Here is a 21,801-nt window from a genome sequence, read left to right as displayed (position 1 = left end):
GTGAGAGGACCTACCAAGTGGGTCAAAAGGTGTGGGTACTGGTCCCCGTACCACAGGACAAGCTTCAGGCAGCCTGGGAAGGCCCATACCTCGTGTACCAGCAGCTCAACCCTGTGACGTACCTGGTCACCCTGGACCCTGCCCGTGGAAGGCGGAAGCCCTTCCATGTGAACATGATGAAGGCACATCATGAGCGGGAGGCATGTGCGCTCCCCGTGTGCAACCTGCCCGAGGAGGGAGAAGCGGAAACCCTCTTGGATATGCTAGCCCAGGTTAGGGCAGGCGGATCCATTGAGGATGTGGAGGTTGGCCACCAGCTCTTGGAGGACCAACGGTCCCAGCTGTGGGCCACCCTACACCCCTTCCGGGGGTTGTTTACCAACCAGCCCGGAAGGACTGACTTGGCTGTCCATCACGTGGACACTGGGGATCATCCCCCGATCCGGCGTTCAGCATATCGGGTTTCCCTGGAGGTGCAGCAACACATGCGCCAGGAGATTGACGAGATGCTGAAGCTGGGGGTGATCCAGGCATCCAACAGCGCTTGGGCCTCGCCTGTAGTCCTCGTCCCTAAGAAGGACCGAACCACTCGGTTCTGCGTGGACTACAGGGGGCTCAATGCTGTCACAGTCGCCGATGCGTACCCAATGCCACGCATCGATGACCTGCTCGATCAGTTGGCCGGGGCTCAGTACCTGACCATCATGGATCTGAGCCGGGGATATTGGCAGATCCCCCTGACTCGCAAGGCCAGGGAACGCTCTGCCTTTATTACCCCATTTGGACTGTACGAGTCCACGGTGATGCCATTCGGGATGAGGAATGCCCCTGCCACTTTCCAGCGGATGGTCAACACCCTGCTCAAGGGACTTGAAGGGTACGCGGCCGCGTACCTGGATGACATTGCCGTCTTCAGTCCCACCTGGGAAGATCACCTAGAGCATCTAGCACAGGTGCTCAGGCGGATCCACCAGGCAGGTTTGACCATCAAGCCGGGAAAGTGTCAGCTGGCCATGAGCGAGGTCCAGTACCTCGGTCACCGGGTAGGCGGGAGAACACTGAAGCCCGAGCCTGAGAAAGTGGAGGCCATCGCGTCCTGGCCCACCCCCAGGACCAAGAAGCAGGTGATGTCCTTCTTGGGGACCGCTGGGTACTATAGGAGGTTTGTTCCATGCTATAGTAGCCTGGCAAAGCCCTTGACGGACCTCACCAAGAAGAAGCTGCCCTCTGCAGTCGATTGGACAGTGGACTGCGAGACAGCCTTCCGGGCCCTAAAGGACGCCCTGACCAGCCCGCCCGTGCTACAGGCAGCCGACTTCACGCGGCCGTTTGTAGTACAGACCGACGCCAGTGACTTCGGCCTCGGTGCGGTGCTCAGCCAGGTGGACTCTGCGAGCCAAGAGCACCCAGTCTTGTACCTGAGCAGGAAGCTGTTACCAAGGGAAGTGGCCTATTCCACGATGGAAAAGGAGTGCCTGGCCATAGTGTGGGCCCTGCAGCGTCTGCAACCCTATCTATACGGGCGCCACTTCATCGTGGAGACGGACCACAATCCCCTCAGCTGGTTGCACACCGTCTCTGGGACGAATGGGCGATTGTTGCGATGGAGCCTTGCGCTCCAGCAATACAACTTCACCATTCGCCACAAAAGGGGCCGGGACCACGGTAACGCAGACGGGCTGTCCCGACAAGGAGAGGTCGCGGACGGGCGCACGGGGGAACACCGGAGTGTGCTACCCCCTAGCGCCCTCAAAAGGGGGGAGGTGTGAGGTAAATCCGGAGATATGACGATAAATCATGATATTCAAGTTATGTCAGGAAGCCCTCTCCTGGTGTCACCCCCCCTTTCCTTCACACAACTCCTTCAATCAGAAAATTTACCACAGGGATAAACGGTTTGTTTAGCAGATAGGTGTCAAAGGAACTGGTCTGTGTTCCACTTACACCTCCATGGCCATCTCCTGTGATATGGAGATTAGATGATGTGGGAACAATGGACACAGGATGACTCCCTGCCGTGACCCTGTGGTAGGGGCTGCTATCTAATTAGCAAGCTTGGAAGTATCCAGACAGAACGACTCCAGGAAAATATGGTTCATATCTCGCAAGCCATATTTCCGATAAATATGGCAACCATAAAAATGGTGTCTCTGCATGCGGACGATGCTGGCACACCTTTTTTATGGGAGCGGGAGCTTGGGAAGTACCCCAGGCGTGATATCAGCCAATGGGGAACTAGTAGACAAGTCATGAGTCCTCTCGTTCTGTAGCTAAATTCATAACTGTCACAATGAGAGTGTTGGCGTCCGCCTACGACGCTCCCAGGCCAAGTTATGGCCCATATTCCCTGTTGTGGATATTGTCCATAACTCCAGCCAGGGGTGGAGCAGTGCTCCCTCTGAGGTCACTAAGGTAGGAGGGGACCTGGATTTGCCCAGGTTGATAACCCTACTTCGGCCATTTTCCAGTGTTCTTTCGCTGGGGGTCACGTGTAGGAAACATCTGTGGGAAGGATCCTAGAACCCTGGTCTACAGCGCCCACCTGTGGCCAGACGCACAAGGTAACTGCTGGAACTGTGTATGCCTGTTTGTAAACCATGCTTTATCTGTAACTGTACTCTGACATATGTATATTCTGTAGATCTCCTATTGTATATATTGTAGTTTCTAGTGTGCTTTAGGCTGATTAAATTATATAATTAATCTTGGGCTGTTCTGTTATCTCGATCTTGAATCCCACGTCTGTGTGTTCGGCTAATAGTTACCGTGAAGCGGTTGGTGGCAGCGAGTTGTGCCAAGGATTATTGTGGGGAGGCCAGTGAGATTCGGGGAGGTTTTATATATTCCACCCGCGGAGGTCGGGGGAATATATACCCTACTCTCACCGGGGACCCTTCAATAATCGGCATAAGTAGTATAGCGGCCTCCTTGCTTATTGTCGGGCAATTCCATAATTGGCCTGACTATAAGAGGGGCGCTAGAGAGCGCGTCACGTGCTCTGTCTGTCGGTCGGGAGGTATAAAGGAGGGGTGACCCCCACTTGTTACCCCCCGATTGTGACGTACTGGTAGCCAGCGCGGGGGATTTCTGAGTGACCCCCCCGGTGGTTCGTGACACATGGTCTTAAAGACTTTTTTTTTTTTACACTTCTTATAAAAAATATTTAAGTAATTCTAACTTTTTGTCCCTTAAGGAGCTTGAGCCTGATCAGCTTACCTGTTAGGCCCTGTGCACACACTGTAGTTTCTGGGTGCAGTTTATGGCCCTAAACTGCATGCATTTCCATCCCCAGCAAAGTGTGAGAACTCAGTCTGTGCACACGTTGCTCTTTTTTTTTTTTATTTTTTTATTATTAAGGCCAACTTCACACTTGTCTAGTGTGAGAAATTCTCGCATTGCACTCGGACCCATGTTAATCAGAGGCAGCTCCGATATGCTATTTTTTTCTATTTATTTCTCAGCCCAAATCGGACTGAGGAAGAAAAAAAAAAAAATAAATAAAAAAAAAAAAAAAAAAATGAAGGGAATTTTGTTTACTTACCGTAAATTCCTTTTCTTCTAGCTCCAATTGGGAGACCCAGACAATTGGGTGTATAGCTATGCCTCCGGAGGCCACACAAAGTATTACACTAAAAGTGTAAAGCCCCTCCCCTTCTGCCTATACACCCCCCGTGCTCACGGGCTCCTCAGTTTTGGTGCAAAAGCAAGAAGGAGGAAAAGAAGGGAATTTTGTTACTTACCGTAAATTCCTTTTCTTCTAGCTCCAATTGGGAGACCCAGACGATTGGGTGTATAGCTACTGCCTCCGGAGGCCACACAAAGCATTACACTAAAAAGTGTAAGGCCCCTCCCCTTCTGGCTATACACCCCCAGTGGGATCACTGGCTCACCAGTTTTAGTGCAAAAGCAAGAAGGAGGAAAGCCAATAACTGGTTTAAACAAATTCACTCCGAAGTAACATCGGAGAACTGAAAACCATTCAACATGAACAACATGTGTACCCGAAAACAACCAAAAATCCCGAAGGACAACAGGGCGGGTGCTGGGTCTCCCAATAGGAGCTAGAAGAAAAGGAATTTACGGTAAGTAACAAAATTCCCTTCTTCTTCGGCGCTCCATTGGGAGACCCAGACGATTGGGACGTCCAAAAGCTGTCCCTGGGTGGGTAAAGAAATACCTCATGTTAGAGCTGCAAGACAGCCTTCCCCTACGGGGAGGCAACTGCCGCCTGCAGGACTCTTCTACCTAGGCTGGCGTCCGCCGAAGCATAGGTATGCACCTGATAATGTTTGGTGAAAGTGTGCAGACTCGACCAGGTAGCTGCCTGGCACACCTGTTGAGCCGTAGCCTGGTGCCGTAATGCCCAGGACGCACCCACGGCTCTGGTAGAATGGGCCTTCAGCCCTGATGGAACCGGAAGCCCAGTAGAACGGTAGGCTTCAAGGATTGGTTCCTTGATCCATTGAGCCAGGGTGGATGTTGCAGCCTGCGATCCCTTGCGCTGACCAGTGACAAGGACAAAGAGTGCATCCGAGCGGCGCAGGAGCGCCGTGCGGGAATGTAGATTCTGGGTGCTCTACACCAGATCCAACAATGCAAAGCCATTACATATCGATGAAATGGATAAAAGGAAGGTAAGGAGATATCCTGATTGTGATAAAAAGGGGATACCACCTTAGGGAGAAACTCTGGGATCGGACGCAGCACTACCTTATCTTGGTGAACACCAGGAAGGGAGCTTTGGATGACCGCGCTGCTAGTTCGGACACTCTCCGAAAAGACGTGACCGCTACCAGAAAGGCCACTTTCTGTGAAAGTCGAGAAAGTGAAAACAACCCTCAGAGGCTCGAAGGGCGGCTCCTAGAGAGCAATTAATACCCTGTGCAGATCCCATGGGTCTGACGGCTTCTTGTACGGAGGGACAATGTGATAACCCCCCTGCAGGAACGTGCGTACCTGAGGAAGTCGTACTAGGCGCTTCTGAAAGAATACCGACAGCGCTGCGACTTGTCCTTTAAGGGAGCCGAGCGACAAACCTTTTCCCAATCCAGATGCAGGAAGGGGGGAAAAAGGAGACAATGCAAATGGCCAGGGAGACACTCCCTAAGCAGAGCACCAAGATAAGAATAACTTCCACGTCTTGTGGTAGATTTTGGCAGACGTCGGCTTCCTAGCCCGTCTCATGGTGGCAATGACGTCTTGAGATAATCCTGAAGACGCTAGGATCTTGGACTCGATGGCCACACAGTCCGGATCAGGGCCGTAGAATTCAGTGGAAAGAACGGCCCTTGGGACAGTAAGTCTGGCCGGCTGAGAGTGCCCACGGTTGGCCGACCGTGAGATGCCACAGATCCGGGACCACGACCTCCTCGGTCAGTCTGGGACGACGAGGATGGCGCGGCGGCAAGCGGAGCTGAGCTTGCGTAGCACTCTGGGCAACAGTGCCAGAGTAGGAAACACATAGGGTAGCTGGAACTGCGACCAATCCTGAACTAGGGCGCCTGCCGCCAGAGCTCTTTGCTCGTGAGACCGCGCCATGAAAATCGGGACCTTGTTGTTGTGCCGAGACGCCATTAGGTCGACGTCCGGCATCCTCCAGCGGCTACAGATTTCCTGACACCATACTGGGTGCAGAGGCCATTCCCCTGCGTCCATGCCCAGGCGACTGAGGAAGTCTGCTTCCCAATTTTCTACGCCCGGGAGTGAACTGCGGATATGGTGGATGCTCTGTCCCCCACCCACATCAGAATCCGCCGGATTGCCTGGTAGGCTTGGCGATGCGTGTTCCGCCTTGGTGGGCGATGTCTGCCACCGCTGTGGAATTGTCCGACTGAATTCGGATCTGTTTTCCTTCCAGCCACTGCTGGAAGGCTTGCAGGGCAAGATGCACTGCCCAGATTTCCAGAACATTGATCTGAAGGATGGACTCCTCTGGAGAGAGTCCTTGACCGTCTGAGAAGGGAAACGTTCCTTTCTAGGGACGTCGACTCCCCAACCCATTGGCAAAGCATGTCCCATTGAAGTGGACGCAGATGAAACTGCGCGAAAGTGACTGCCTCTGCATGAGGCGTCTTAAGGGGTGTGACTGGCCTTGAAGGAGAGACTGCACCCCCGTCTGTAGTGAACGCTGCTTGTCCAGCGGAAGCTTCACTATCGCTGAGGGAGTGTGAAACACCATGCCCAGATATGTCAGCGATTGGGTCGGTGCCCGATGTAACCTTGAAAAGTTGATGATCCACCCGAAACTCTGGAGAGTCTCCAGCGCCACGTTCAGGCTGTGTCGGCATGCCTCTTGAGAGGGTGCCTTGACAAGTGGATCGTCCAGTAAGGATCACAGAGTGACCCTGAGAGTGCAGGACTGCTCCCACTGCTGCCCTGAACTTGGTGAAAACCCGTAGGGCTGTCGCCAGACCGAAGGGCAGTGGTACGCACTGAAGATGCTCGTCTTCAATAACGAAACGTAGCAAACGCTGGTGCTCTGGAGCAATCGGCACGTGGAGATAAGCATCCTGATGTCTATTGATGCTAGGAAATCTCCTTGAGACATTGAGGCAATAACGGAGCGGAGGGTTACATCCGGAACCGCCTGGCCTTCACGTGCTTGGTGAGCAGTTTTAGGTCCAGAACGGAACGGAAAAAAACACCCTTTTTTGGCACCCCAATAAGATTGGAGGAAAAAACCGTGTCTTGTTCCTGAAGAGGAACAGGGATTACCACTCCTTCTGCCTGCAGAAGAGCATCGGCTCGGTGGGGGGGGGGAAGTTCTGAAGAATCGAGCCGGAGGACGAGAACAGAGCTCTATCCTGTACACGTGAGACACAATGTCTCTCACCCACCGGTCTGTGACCTGTGGCAGCTAAATGTACCCAGAAGCGGGAGATTCTGCCACCAACCGCGGATGCGGGGAGAGAGCGCTGAAATACATGAGGAGATCGCCTTGGTAGCGGTTCCTCCTGCTGCCTTCCTTGGGCGTGAATGAGCCCGGCCGGAATCTGAGCCCCTCTGAGCCTTTTGAGCCCTTTTAGACGAGGACAATTGGGACTTGCCCGAGCCTGGGAAGGACCAACCTCGACTGTCCCCCCAGGACAGCATTACTAGGGTAAGTCGCAATGCAGACATTGCGAGGTTAAGGACACCACCTGCAGCACAGATGTACATGTGCTCAAGACCAGCTGCGCAAGACCAGCTGAAAAAGGTTAGGGTGCCCATACGGCTGCGAATGCCGGAGCAACCGACACGCTGATAGCTTCACAGACAGATTTCAACCAGAGGTCTATCTGTCTGTCAATGGCATCTTTAAGTGAATTCCCATCTCCACTGCAACTATGGATCTAGCCGCAAGCCTGGAGATTGGGGGATCCACCTTTGGACCCTGGGTCCAGCGCTTTACCACGTCAGGGGGAAGGGATAACGTGTATCCTTAATACGTTTGGAGAAAACGCTTATCTGGTAAGCGTGGTGTTTCTGAACTGCTTCTCTGAAGTCAGCGTGGCCAGAAAAGTACTCAATCTACGCATGAGTACTGAAAAAGGATTTCTCCTGCTGTGAAGCTGACTCCTCCACTGGGGGAGCTGAGGGAGAAATATGCAACATTCCATTGATGGACGCTATCAGATCATTCACTATGGCGTCACCATCCGGTGTATCCGGATTGAGAGCGGTGTCAGGACCAAAGCCCTGATCAGCTACGTCTGCCTCATCATACAGAGAGTCGTCCTGCTGGGACCTTGACCAGTGATGAAGCCGAGTGTCGCACCCAGCGAGCTAGCTTAGGCTGTCTGGGACTGCCGTCCGTGTCAGAGCCTTCACCCTGGAATGCCTGGGACCCCCCCGGAGCACTGAGTACGTTCCAAATGAGGGTGGCCAGGGAGCATTAATCAAGATTGCCCATGGCCTGTCTGGACTGCAAAGTCTCCATCCCATGACAATCTCCGTCCCTGTCCCTGGACAGGGTTCACAGGTGGTTCCTTTGGCCACCTCTAGTAGAGACCCCGGCTGACCAAGTGCTACAGGGGAGCATTGCACACAATGGGGGTCAGTGGAACCTGCCGGTGGAACAGTATCACATGCAGGAAAAGCAGCATAGAAAGCCTGTGTTGCTTTTTTGCTGCTGTATTCTAACCATCTATGCAATGTATAGCATACAAGCATAAACACTTCAGCACATGCAATACAAGCAGCATAGAAAGCCTGTGCCTTGGCACCCTTGCTTTTTTGCTGCTGTTGTCCAGCCATCTAGGAGAATATAGCCAAGAGTAGCGACCGTACAGTGCAATGTATAGCATACAAGCATAAGTACAAATGAACACTTCAGCACATGCAATACAAGCAGCCTATAAAGCCTGTGCCTTGGCACCCATGCTTTTTTGCTGCTGTTGTCCAGCCCTCTAGGAGAATATAGCCAAGAGTAGCGACCGTACAGTGCAATGTATAGCATACAAGCATAAGTACAAATGAACACTTCAGCACATGCAATACAAGCAGCCTAGAAAACCTGTGCCTTAGCACCCTTGCTTTTTTGCTGCTGTTATCTCGCCATCTAGGAGGGCATATAGCCAAAGATAGCGACCTACAGTGCAGTGTATAGCATACAAGCATAAAATACAAATGGACACTTCGGTATTTAGTGGGGTCAGCACTTCAGGTGCTGCTTACCGCCCGCCTATAACGCGGGTGTGTGGTCGCCAGAGCCCTGTGACTGGTTGCCCAGAGCATGTCTCCGTTCCCCAGCTCGGACTGCGTGCAGGAATGGCTGCCGGCGTCCTTCTCCAGCTCGTGTGACGAGGGGCGGGCCGTGGGCGTGCCCCAGACAAGAGCGGGAAACTGGCGTCCCACTGTGTCCAGTGAAGGGGGCTGGAGAATGCAAAGCAGACTCCAGCCCTCGGCGCTGACTGTCTGTACAGCGTCCCGCCTCTCCCCTGACTGGCAGGGCTGGAGGCGGGAACGAAAAGAAAACTAGGCCGAAAAGCCGGGGACTCGAGTAATAAGCGCGGCCGTCCATGTGCACGGCCAGCGCGGAAGTCCCCGGCGCACCACAAGTCCCAGCCGCGCCACAATGTAAAAAACACCCAGCAGCGGCCGGCGCGGCAGTTCCCAATACATAAAGTCACTCAGCAAAGCTGTAGTGAATAATAGCACGAGCGCTCCGCGCTGTTGCCCCCGGCGCACTAACACTCCCAGCAATGCTGGTGTGTGTGTGCGCGCTTGCCCGGGGACACAGAGTACCTTAATGTAGCAGGGCCTGTCCCTGACGATACTCAGCTCCATATCCAGCAGGTTCTCTGGGTCTGTGGATGGAGCCCGGTCTCAGTGCCTGGAGACCTGTAAGATCCCACTTCGCCCAGAGCCCTGAGGGGGGATGGGGAAGGAAAACAGCATGTGGGCTCCAGCCTCCGTACCCGCAATGGGTACCTCAACCTTAACAAACACCCGACAAAAGTGGGGTGAGAAGGGAGCATGCTGGGGGCCCCATATGGGCCCACTTTTCTTCCAACCGACATAGTCAGCAGCTGCTGCTGACTAAAAACAGTGGAGCTATGCGTGGATGTCTGACCTCCTTCGCACAAAGCTTGAAAACTGATCAGCCCGTGATCCCACGGGGGGTGTATAGCCAGAAGGGGAGGGGCCTTACACTTTTTAGTGTAATGCTTTGTGTGGCCTCCGGAGGCAGTAGCTATACACCCAATCGTCTGGGTCTCCCAATGGAGCGCCGAAGAAAATATATATATATATATATATATATATATATATATATATATATATATATATATATATATATATATATATATATATATATATAAAAAAAAAAAATAGCATGCTACGTTTTGGAGAGATTCTCGCATGAGTCTCTTCAATGCAAGTCAATGGGTGCGTGGGGGAAAAAAAAAAAAATAGGATGTCATACGGACGGCACACGGACCATCCTAGAGACATCAGTTTTTCTCAATACATTTCACGCATGTAGCAGAGGGCAATGTAAATGCTCCTGTACATAACAGTACATGAATAGCAGCTACTGAGGGTAAAAACTGACAGCATACTGACAGCACACTGACAGCACACTGATGAAAAGTGAACTAAAATCATCCGACTTTCCAGCATGAGAATCGGACCGAGTTTACATGCACAAGTGTGATTCCAGCTTAACCCCTTCAGCCCCGGGGCACTTTCCGTTTTTTGCTCCCCTTCTTCCGAGAGCCGTAACTTTTTTTATTTTTCTGTCAATCTTGCCATATAAGGGCTTGTTTTTTTTTGCAGGACGAGTTGTACTTTTAAAAGAAACCATAAGATTTACCATATATATTGTACTGGAAAACGGCAAAAAAATTCCAAGTGCGGAAAAACGGCAAAAAAAAGTGTGATGGTACAATAGTTTTTGGGATATTTTATTCATCGTGTTCACTATATGGTAAAACCGATGTATCTATGTGATGCCTGAGGATGGTGCAAGTTTGTAGACAAACATGTATAGGTTTACTTGTATTTAAAGGGGTTAAAAAAATTCACAAGCTTGTCCAAAAAAAAGTGGCGCACGTTTTGCGCCATTTTCCAAAACCCGTAGCGTTCTCATTTTTCGGGATCTGAGGCTGTGACTGCTTATTTTTTGCGTCTCGAGCTGTCGTTTTTACCGGTACCATTTTTGCACAGATACTACGTTTTGATCGCCTGTTATTGCATTTTGCGCAAAATTTGCGGCGACCAAAATACGTAATTTTGGCGTTTGGAATTTTTTTTCCCCGCTACGCCGTTTACTGATAAGGTTAATTGATTTTATATTTTGATAGATTTGGAATCGCCACGTTCAGAAATGCCCAATGTGTATATTTTTTTAACCCTTTAATTTTCAATGGGGTGTGATTTGAACTTTTAGGTTTTTATTTTTTTTTTAAATTTTTTTATTTTACTAGTCCCCCTAGGGGGCTATAGCGATCAGCAATCCGATCGCTCTTCATTATCTGCAGATCTCAGCTACAGAGCTGAGAACTGTAGATTTGGTGCTTTACTTTCAATGCCGGCTGTATTCGGGCATTGAGAGGAAGTGAGCCATGATAGCTACAGGCGTCATCACATGACCTTGTGCTACCATGGCAACCACCGGAAGTCACGTGATCGCGCACATGACTTCTGGTGGGGGCGGCGGTAAGTGACTGTCATGGCGCCGCACATATACATCTCGCTGCCAGAGATTCCACCCGCGACTAGCAGGCGCACATGTAAGCTGTTGAAAAAACAGCTGATATGTGCGCGGATCGCAGCCGCCTGCCCACGGCAGGGGGCAGGGATTAACTGCACACGATCCATGACGTACCCAGGGGGTCATTAAAGGGTTAAGAAGCAGTGCATCACTTGTGTTTTTCCATTGGATATAGTGTGTGTGGGGGGGTGGGGGGTGAGGTGAGGGGGTTGGAAGGAGGGGGGAAAGAAAAAAAAAAAAAAAAAAAAAAAAAAAAAAAAAATCGCATCTGCAAAAACCCACAGACATCAAAAACGCATGCAGTATTTGATGCGATTTTCTGCCAGAGGGTGCGTTTTTTGCTGGAAAAAAAAAAATAAACACTGTGCCTTAAAGTAGTTTTACAGTATACAGGGAGAAAGGGCAATGACCCATTCTATGGATTACACTCCTGACGGTTGGGTCTTTGGGGGAGCTTGATGACTTCATCGATTTGAACAATGGTTTCTTTAGCCAGTTGGGAGTATATACTATAAATTGTGCTGATCTGCATTTTGTGTCTTGACTCCTGCATTTAGGCCATGTGCCCACGGGACAACGTACCTGCGGATTTTGCTGCGGAAAACCCGCAGATTTATCTGGATTTTCTAGATAAATGCACAGGTTCAAGCAAGTAGAGACACTCCCCATGTTACCCTATGGGATTTGGGGAGTGCTGTATCAATGCTGCGGATTTCCCGCAGCCGCACGTAACTGCATGTCAATTATTCATGCGGAACCATCTGTGGAATCCCGGCTCCTCCACTATGGAGATACAGGGCGGGGATTCCGCAGGTTTACTGCAACAACTCCGCAGCAATTGCTAGCTGTGGTAAAATCTGCACGTGGTCCCGTGGGCACACAGCCTTACGCTCTATTTCTCTCTCACCTCAGATTGCGGTAAGAAAAGTGAGATCACTGGAAGAATAGTTGGCGGGAAGAAAGCAAAGCTGGGTGATTTTCCATGGCAAGTCTTCCTTACCTATGACGACACTAAAGGAGGTGGCGCGCTAATTAATGACCGATGGATTATAACCGCCGCTCATGTTGTCTATGACAAAAACCTGCATGACCTTACCATAAAAATGGGAATAATCAACAGGACGGACCCTAGTGCTTATAAAACCAGCCCCAAATTGCTTTTTATACACCCAGACTACAAGGACGATGACACTTACAAAAACGATATTGCACTGATCAAACTGCAAGACAAGGTAAAACTGAGTATAGACATCCTACCAGTCTGTCTGCCAAGGAAAGATGTCCGGATCAGCGACACCGAAGGGGATTACAATAGCGGAGACGTGTCCGGATGGGGAGGAACAGAAGTGGCGCGGTCTTCTAGAATCCTGCAGTATGTTGATGTGGACGTAATCAATCAAGTTAAATGTAAAGCTGCGTACCAGAAGGTACAAAAAGTCATCACCGACGATATGTTCTGTGCAGGTAAAGAGGAGGAAGGGGTGGCGAAGGATTCTTGTCATGGGGACAGCGGCGGAGCACTGGTCTTTAAAGACAAAGTCTCCAAAAGCTGGTTTATAGGGGGGATAGTATCATGGGGGACGAGTGACTGCGGCTCTAAAACACTCTTTGGGGTGTACACAAATGTAAGAAACTACCTTAACTGGATAGAAAAAACAATAATGGCAAATGCTGACTGATAACGAAGAGAAACTATAAAGTGCAGCAGGCTCCCAAACTGTGTCCAACACTGACAGCCCTGGGAAGGGTGTAATAAAATATAGGACCCTCTCCCCTGTGCTCCATTGTCATTTTAGCTTCAGCAATCGCTCCCTAAAAGAACACGACCATCAGAGGTGAGACCCCCATCCCACCAACATACATACGTTTCTGCTTTGTATTTTTCTTTTAAGGCTGTGTGCACATTGAGTATTTAGTTGCAGAAGTTTCTGCACCATTTCTACATCTGTTGCAGGAAAAACAAAGGGCAAAAAAAAAAAAAAAAAGTAGCCACATTTGGACAGCCTTCCAGATTTTTCATACTTTGCTAGGGAAGGTCACACATGCAGTTTAGGACCACAAAAAAAAAAACAAAACCACGAGTTACAAAACACACAGCTGTAATGAAAGCTGGTATGTCGAGATTTTTTATTTTAATGGCCATCACATCACTGAGCAGCAGGATGGACTAAGCAGAGTTTTCCTGCTTATGTGGAGGGACTGTCCCCTCCTAACATGACCAGAGCCACACTGGAAGCTGAAGACGAGATACAGGCTGGATTTCTAACCGCGAATGAAGAGCGGCTTCTCGTACAGTATCGACTGGATTACAAGACATTCTTTGTCTTCTCCCTTCAGCAAAAAGCCCTCGAATGACTATTGAGGAGTGACCAGTACGATGCTTGGTATTTGTTTACCGAGTATAATGGAAGTCAATAGGAATGAGCATTTTTTTTTTTTTACGGAAGATTCTCCAGAAAAATGCTGTAGTTCCCAATTGACCTCCATTATGCTCAGTAACCCAGTGCAGAGCACCAAAATGCTTGTTACGAGTACCATGCACCGTACTGGTCGCTCATCACTATTGATTACCTTACTGCTTGTCAAAACTGTTCAATGCAGATTTATGAAGCCCAAAAAAAAGGCACTCGGCTAAATCAGGGGCGGGGAACATCCGGCCCGCATGCAGCCCCTGGGGACCGCAGTGCTGTGACAGAAGCTGTGTTTTTCCCGGCTGCCAGCCCATTAATTCCCATTGCAAGGAAGCGAACGCCTCCTGGCCTGTGGATAAGTGCTAGAATGTATGGGCTACTTCCAGGACCTGACAGCAGCCCATTAAAATCTAGGCTCAACCCTGGTCTGTGCTCACAAGCTCAGGACTTACCTTGTGGGCAAGGTAAGCAGCGTGGCCCTCCAGCCACAGAAGAGGTGCAGCTGATTGCTTCCTGCTGTACATTTCTCCGGGACCTTAGCTGTGTGACACCCCCCCCCACCCCCGGTACTGTATGTACCCCCAAGTGCTGTGTAACCCCTTGGTGATGTCTAAGCTGCCCCAGTACTGTCCGTGCCACCTAATGCTGTCCTTGCCACAGTCAGTGGTGTGTGTCCACTAGTCCTCTCCATGCCCCCCTTACGCTGTGCTCAGTGCCACCCCTCCCCCCATAACACTGGCAGGTGGCACACTGCTGAACTTGCCACTGCTGTGTGCCCTCCTGGTGATATATCTATGCTCCCCCACTGCCGTGTGCCCTCCTGGTGATATCTATGCTCCCCCACTGCTGTGTGCTCTCCTGGTGATATCTATGCTCCCCCACTGCTGTGTGCTCTCCTGGTGATATCTATGCTCCCCCACTGCTGTGTGCCCTCCTGGTGATATCTATGCTCCCCCAGTGCTGTCTGTGCCCTCCTGGTGATATCTATGCTCCCCCAGTGCTGTCTGTGCCCTCCTGGTGATATCTATGCTCCCCAGTGCTGTCTGTGCCCTCCTGGTGATATCTATGCTCCCCCAGTGCTGTCTGTGCCCTCCTGGTGATATCTATGCTCCCCAGTGCTGTCTGTGCCCTCCTGGTGATATCTATGCTCCCCCAGTGCTGTCTGTGCCCTCCTGGTGATATCTATGCTCCCCCAGTGCTGTCTGTGCCCTCCTGGTGATATCTATGCTCCCCAGTGCAGTCTGTGCCCTCCTGGCGATATCTATGCTCCCCAGTGCCGTCTGTGCCCTCCTGGCGATATCTATGCTCCCCAGTGCTGTCTGTGCCCTCCTGGTGATATCTATGCTCCCCAGTGCTGTCTGTGCCCTCCTGGTGATATCTATGCTCCCCAGTGCTGTCTGTGCCCTCCTGGTGATATCTATGCTCCCCAGTGCTGTCTGTGCCCTCCTGGTGATATCTATGCTCCCCAGTGCTGTCTGTGCCCTCCTGGTGATATCTATGCTCCCCAGTGCTGTCTGTGCCCTCCTGGTGATATCTATGCTCCCCAGTGCTGTCTGTGCCCTCCTGGTGATATCTATGCTCCCCAGTGCTGTCTGTGCCCTCCTGGTGATATCTATGCTCCCCCAGTGCTGTGTGCCCTCCTGGTGATATCTATACTCCCCCAGTGCTGTCTCTGCCCTCCTGGTGATATCTATGCTCCCCCACTGCTGTCTGTGCCCTCCTGGTGATATCTATGCTCCCCCAGCGCTGTCTGTGCCCTCCTGGCGATATCTATAACCCCTCCTGTACTGTGTGCCAAAGCCCCTCCTGTGACGTGTATACCCCCAGTGTCCTCTAATTTATGCACCCCAGCATCTCCTGTGAGGTTTATGCCCCTAACCTTTCCAGACTGAGAAACCTGGAAAAGCAGTTGTGAGAAACGAAGGGAATTTTGTTTACTTACCGTAAATTCCTTTTCTTCTAGCTCCAATTGGGAGACCCAGACCATTGGGTGTATAGGCTATGCCTCCGGAGGCCGCACAAAGTATTACACTAAAAGTGTAAAGCCCCTCCCCTTCTGCCTATACACCCCCCGTGCTCCCACGGGCTCCTCAGTTTTGGTGCAAAAGCAAGAAGGAGGAAAAATTATAAACTGGTTTTAAGTAAATTCAATCCGAAGGAATATCGGAGAACTGAAACCATTCAACATGAACAACATGTGTACACAAAAAACAGGGGCGGGTGCTGGGTCTCCCAATTGGAGCTAGAAGAAAAGGAATTTACGGTAAGTAAACAAAATTCCCTTCTTTGTCGCTCCATTGGGAGACCCAGACAATTGGGACGTCCAAAAGCAGTCCCTGGGTGGGTAAAATAATACCTCGTAATAGAGCCGTAAAACGGCCCCTTCCTACAGGTGGGCAACCGCCGCCTGAAGGACTCGTCTACCTAGGCTGGCATCCGCCGAAGCATAGGTATGCACCTGATAGTGTTTCGTGAAAGTGTGCAGGCTCGACCAGGTAGCCGCCTGACACCTGCTGAGCCGTAGCCTGGTGCCTCAAAGCCCAGGACGCACCCACGGCTCTGGTAGAATGGGCCTTCAGCCCTGAGGGAACCGGAAGCCCAGCAGAACGGTAAGCTTCGAGAATTGGTTCCTTGATCCACCGAGCCAGGGTTGATTTGGAAGCCTGTGACCCTTTACGCTGGCCAGCGACAAGGACAAAGAGTGCATCCGAGCGGCGCAAGGGCGCCGTACGAGAAATGTAGAGTCTGAGTGCTCTCACCAGATCTAACAAGTGCAAATCCTTCTCACATTGGTGAACTGGATGAGGACAAAAAGAAGGTAAGGAGATATCCTGATTGAGATGAAAGGGGGATACCACCTTAGGGAGGAATTCCAGAACCGGACGTAGAACCACCTTGTCCTGGTGAAACACCAGGAAGGGAGCTTTGCATGACAGCGCTGCTAGCTCAGACACTCTCCGAAGCGAAGTGACTGCAACTAGGAAAACCACTTTCTGCGAAAGGCGTGAGAGAGAAATATCTCTCATTGGCTCGAATGGTGGTTTCTGAAGAACCCTCAACACCCTGTTCAGATCCCAGGGTTCTAAAGGCCGCTTGTAAGGAGGAACGATGTGACAAACCCCCTGCAGGAACGTGCGTACCTGTGGAAGCCTGGCAAGGCGCTTCTGGAAAAACACAGAGAGCGCTGAGACTTGTCCCTTAAGGGAGCCGAGCGACAAACCCTTTCCCAGTCCAGATTGAAGGAAGGACAGAAAAGTGGGCAAGGCAAAAGGCCAGGGAGAAAAACCCTGAGCAGAGCACCACGACAGGAAAATTTTCCACGTCCTGTGGTAGATCTTGGCGGACGTTGGTTTCCTAGCCTGTCTCATAGTGGCAATGACGTCTTGAGATAACCCTGAAGACGCTAGGGTCCAGGACTCAATGGCCACACAGTCAAGTTGAGGGCCGCAGAATTCAGATGGAAAAACGGCCCTTGGGATAGCAAGTCTGGTCGGTCTGGTAGTGCCCACGGTTGGCCGACCGTGAGATGCCACAGATCCGGGTACCACGACCGCCTCGGCCAGTCTGGAGCAACGAGGATGACGCGGCGGCAGTCGGCCCTGATCTTGCGTAACACTCTGGGCAACAGTGCCAGCGAAGGAAACACATAAGGGAGCTGAAACTGCGACCAATCCTGAACTAAGGCGTCTGCCGCCAGAGCTCTGGGATCTTGAGACCGTGCCATGAACATCGGTACCTTGTTGTTGTGCCGGGACGCCATGAGGTCGACGTCCGGCATGCCCCAGCGGCAACAGATCTCCTGAAACACGTCCGTGTGAAGGGACCATTCCCCTGCGTCCATGCCCTGGCGACTGAGATAATCTGCTTCCCAGTTTTCCACGCCTGGGATGTGAACTGCAGAGATGGTGGAGGCCGTTGCTTCCACCCACAGCAAAATCCGCCGGACTTCCTGGAAGGCTTGCCGACTGCGTGTGCCGCCTTGGTGGTTGATGTATGCCACCGCTGTGGAATTGTCCGACTGAATTCGGATCTGCTTGCCTTCCAGCCACTGCTGGAACGCTTTCAGGGCAAGGTACACTGCCCGTATTTCCAGAACATTGATCTGAAGCGATGACTCTTGTTGGGTCCACGTACCCTGAGCCCTGTGGTGGAGAGAAACCGCTCCCCACCCTGACAGACTCGCGTCCGTCGTGACCACCTCCCAGGATGGGGGTAGGAAGGATTTCCCCTTTGATAATGAAGTGGGAAGAAGCCACCACCGAAGGGAAGCTTTGGTCGCTTGAGAGAGGGAGACAGTCCTGTCGAGGGACGTCGGCTTCCTGTCCCATTTGCGTAGGATGTCCCATTGAAGAGGACGCAGGTGAAACTGCGCGAAAGGGACTGCCTCCATTGCTGCCACCATCTTCCCCAGGAAGTGCATGAGGCGCCTCAAGGGGTGTGACTGGCCTTGAAGGAGAGATTGTACCCCTTTCTGTAGTGACTGCTGCTTGATCAGCGGAAGCTTCACTATCGCTGAGAGGGTATGAAACTCCATGCCAAGATATGTCAGCGATTGGGCCGGTGTCAGATTTGACTTCGAAAAATTGATGATCCACCCGAAACTCTGGAGAGTCTCCAGGGTAGCTTCGAGGCTGCGTTGGCATGCCTCTTGAGAGGGTGCCTTGATCAGCATATCGTCCAAGTACGGGATCACCGAGTGATCCTGAGAGTGTAGGACCGCTACTACAGTAGCCATAACCTTGGTAAAAACCCGTGGGGCTGTTGCCAGACCGAACGGCAGTGCCACGAACTGCAGGTGTTAGTTTCCTATGGCGAAGCGCAGGAAGCGCTGGTGCTCCGGAGCAATCGGTACGTGGAGATAAGCATCTTTGATATCGATCGATGCAAGGAAATCTCCTTGGGACATTGAGGCGATGACGGAGCAGATGGATTCCATCCGGAACCGCCTGGTTTTTACGTGTTTGTTGAGCAGTTTCAGGTCCAGGACAGGGCGGAAAGACCCGTCCTTCTTTGGGACCACAAACAAGTTGGAGTAAAAACCGTGGCCCTGTTGCTGAAGAGGAACAGGGATCACCACTCCTTCTGCCTTCAGAGTGCGCAGCGCCTGCAGAAGAGCCTCTGCTCGCTCGGGAGGCGGGGATGACCTGAAGAATCGAGTCGGGGGACGAGAGGTGAACTCTATCTTGTAACCGTGAGACAGAATGTCTCTCACCCAGCGGTCTTTTATTCGTGGCAGCCAGGTGTCGCAAAAGCGGGAGAGCCTGCCACCGACCGAGGATGCGGGATGAGGAGGTCGAAAGTCATGAGGAAGCCGCTTTGTTAGCTGCCCCTCCGGTGGTCTTTTTAGGACGTGACTTAGACCGCCATGCATCAGAGTTCCTTTGCTCTTTCTGAGGCCTTTTGGACGAGGAGAATTGGGACCTGCCCGCGCCCCGAAAGGACCGAAACCTCGACTGCCCTCTCCTCTGTTGGGGTATGTTCGGTTTGGGCTGGGGTAAGGATGTATCCTTTCCCTTGGATTGTTTGATGATTTCATCCAAACGCTCGCCAAACAATCTGTCGCCAGAAATTGGCAAACTGGTTAAGCGCTTTTTGGAAGCAGAATCTGCCTTGCATTCCCGTAGCCACAAGGCCCTGCGGAGTACCACCGAATTGGCGGCTGCCACCGCCATACGGCTCGCAGAGTCCAGGACAGCATTAATAGCGTAAGACGCAAATGCCAAGGTCTGAGTGGTAATGGATGCCACTTGTGGCGCGGACGTGCATGTGGCTGCTTCAATTTGCGCTTGACCTGCTGAGATAGCTTGTAGCGCCCATACGGCTGCGAATGCTGGGGCAAAAGAAGCGCCGATCGCTTCATAGATGGATTTCAACCAGAGCTCCATCTGCCTGTCAGTGGCATCCTTGAGTGAAGCCCCATCTTCCACTGCAAGTATAGATCTAGCCGCCAGTCTGGAGATTGGAGGATCCACTTTGGGACAGAGTCCAACCTTTAACCACGTCAGGTGGAAAGGGATAACGTGTATCCTTAAGGCGCTTAGAAAAACGCTTATCTGGACAAGCATGGTGATTCTGGACTGCCTCTCTGAAATCAGAGTGGTCCAGAAACATACTCGGTGTACGCTTGGGGAACCTGAACCGGAATTTCTCCTGCTGACAAGCCTACTCCTCTGCTGGAGGGACTGAGGGAGAAATATCCAGCATTTGATTGATGGATGCAATAAGATCGTTCACTATGGCGTCCCCGTCTGGAGTATTAAGATTGAGAGCGCCCTCAGGATCAGAATCCTGATCAGCTACCTCCGCTTCAACTCGAGATTCCCCTCGCTGAGACCCTGAACAATATGATGATGTCGAGGGAAAATCTAAGCGAGCTCGCTTAGTCGGTCTGGGGCTGGGGTCTGTGTCAGAACCCTCAGCCTGGGATCTATGAGATACCCCTGGAGGACATTGTTGGTCCAACTGAGGGGGGCCAGGGAACAAAGATTCAACAGAGTCCCTGTGCTGAGATACCGGCCTGTACTGCAAGGCTTCTAGTATCTTAGCCATAGTCTCAGAGAGTTTTGCAAACTCTGTCCCCGTCACCTGGACATTGTCAGCAGGTGGCTCCCCCTGGGCCCCTCTTAGCAGAGGCTCTGGCTGAGTAAGTGTCACAGGGCCCGAGCACTGTATACAATGAGGGTCAGTGGAACCTGCCGGTAGCGGGGTCGTACATGCGGCGCAGGCAGAATAAGCCTGTGTTTTGGCACCCCTGCCTTTTGTGGGCGCCATGCTATTATCTTCCCTGAGCAACACAATAGGGTATATAGCCAGAAATCAACTGTGCACCATACAGTGTAAAGTATATACCATAAACATATACAGTATAGTTACACTACTGCACAATGGGGCTAGCACCACAGGTGCTGCTTACCACCCGCTTCAAGCGGTTGTGAGGCCACCCAAGTCCCTGCCTGGGTCTCCCAGACTTTGTCCCCCTCTGCTGCGTCCGAGGAGCTGACAGGAATGGCTGCCGGCGTCCTGAGGAGAGGAGGGAGTCGTGGGCGTGGCCGAGAAAGTGCGGGAACTGGAGCCGCACTGTGCACAGTGAGAGGGGTGGAGTATGCAAAGCATGCTCCAGCCCTCAGTGCTGCTCGTTCTGTGCAGCTTCCCGCCCTTCCCCTGCCTGTCAGGGCTGAGGGCGGGAGGAAAAGGAAACTAGGCCGCAAAAAGCCGGGGACTCGAGTAATAAGCGCGGCCGCCGTATATGCGCGGCCAGCGCGGAAGTCCCCGGCGCACTACAAGTCCCAGCCGCGCCGCAGTGTTTCCGCGGCAGCGCGGCAGTCCCTATACATAAAACACTCAGCAACGCTGAGTGTGTAATGGCACATTTTAACCCGGTCAGCGCCGCGGTCCCCGCTGCACTAGCACACCCAGCAAAGCTGGAGTGTTGCTGTGCGCGGTCCCCACAGGGATACAGAGTACCTCCAAGTAGCAGGGCCATGTCCCTGAACGGTACCCGGCTCCTATCCAGCAGGCTCCACAGGAGTTGTGGATGAAGCACGGTCTCAGTGCCTGGAGACCGATAGGATCCCACTTCACCCAGAGCCCTGAGGGGGATGGGGAAGGAAAACAGCATGTGGGCTCCAGCCTCCGTACCCGCAATGGATACCTCAACCTTAACAACACCGCCGACAAGAGTGGGGTGAGAAGGGAGCATGCTGGGGGCCCTATATGGGCCCACTTTTCTTCCATCCGACATAGTCAGCACCTGCTGCTGACCAATCTGTGGAGCTTTGCGTGCATGTCTGCCTCCTTCGCACAAAGCAAAAAACTGAGGAGCCCGTGGGAGCACGGGGGGTGTATAGGCAGAAGGGGAGGGGCTTAACACTTTTAGTGTAATACTTTGTGCGGCCTCCGGAGGCATAGCCTATACACCCAATGGTCTGGGTCTCCCAATGGAGCGACAAAGAAATTATCAATAATCACCAAACATCACAGCCGCACCACACAGAAGCAGCTCCGGCCATCACAGTAGGGGTGAGTTAATTGTTTGACCGAATATAGCAGGGTAGTTTTCAAGTTTATCATTTTGTACGGTCCCCACCCGATTGTTGGTAGAAGATTCCAAATGGCCCCCTGGCAGTAAAAAGGTTCCTCACCCCTGGGCTAAAACCACATCTGCATTTGAATGGAAACCCGGCCGTATGGTAGGCA

General features: G+C 51.9%; 1 protein-coding gene across 1 annotated transcript in view; it reads left to right on the top strand.

The window, feature by feature from the left end:
- Positions 1-12,873, top strand: part of LOC142255913 (mannan-binding lectin serine protease 2-like) — a 66,405-nt gene extending 53,532 nt beyond the window's left edge. Inside the window, exon 12 of the mRNA XM_075327359.1 lies at positions 12,107-12,873. Coding sequence (XP_075183474.1) covers positions 12,107-12,873 — 767 coding nt within the window. The remainder of the gene's footprint in view (positions 1-12,106) is intronic.
- Positions 12,874-21,801: the final 8,928 nt, after the last annotated feature.

Source organism: Anomaloglossus baeobatrachus, chromosome 11, assembly GCF_048569485.1.
Source record: "Anomaloglossus baeobatrachus isolate aAnoBae1 chromosome 11, aAnoBae1.hap1, whole genome shotgun sequence".
In the NCBI taxonomy this organism is placed as follows: Eukaryota; Metazoa; Chordata; class Amphibia; order Anura; family Aromobatidae; genus Anomaloglossus; species Anomaloglossus baeobatrachus.
Note: the sequence above shows the minus strand (reverse complement) of the source record. Positions and strands in the feature narration are given on the sequence as shown.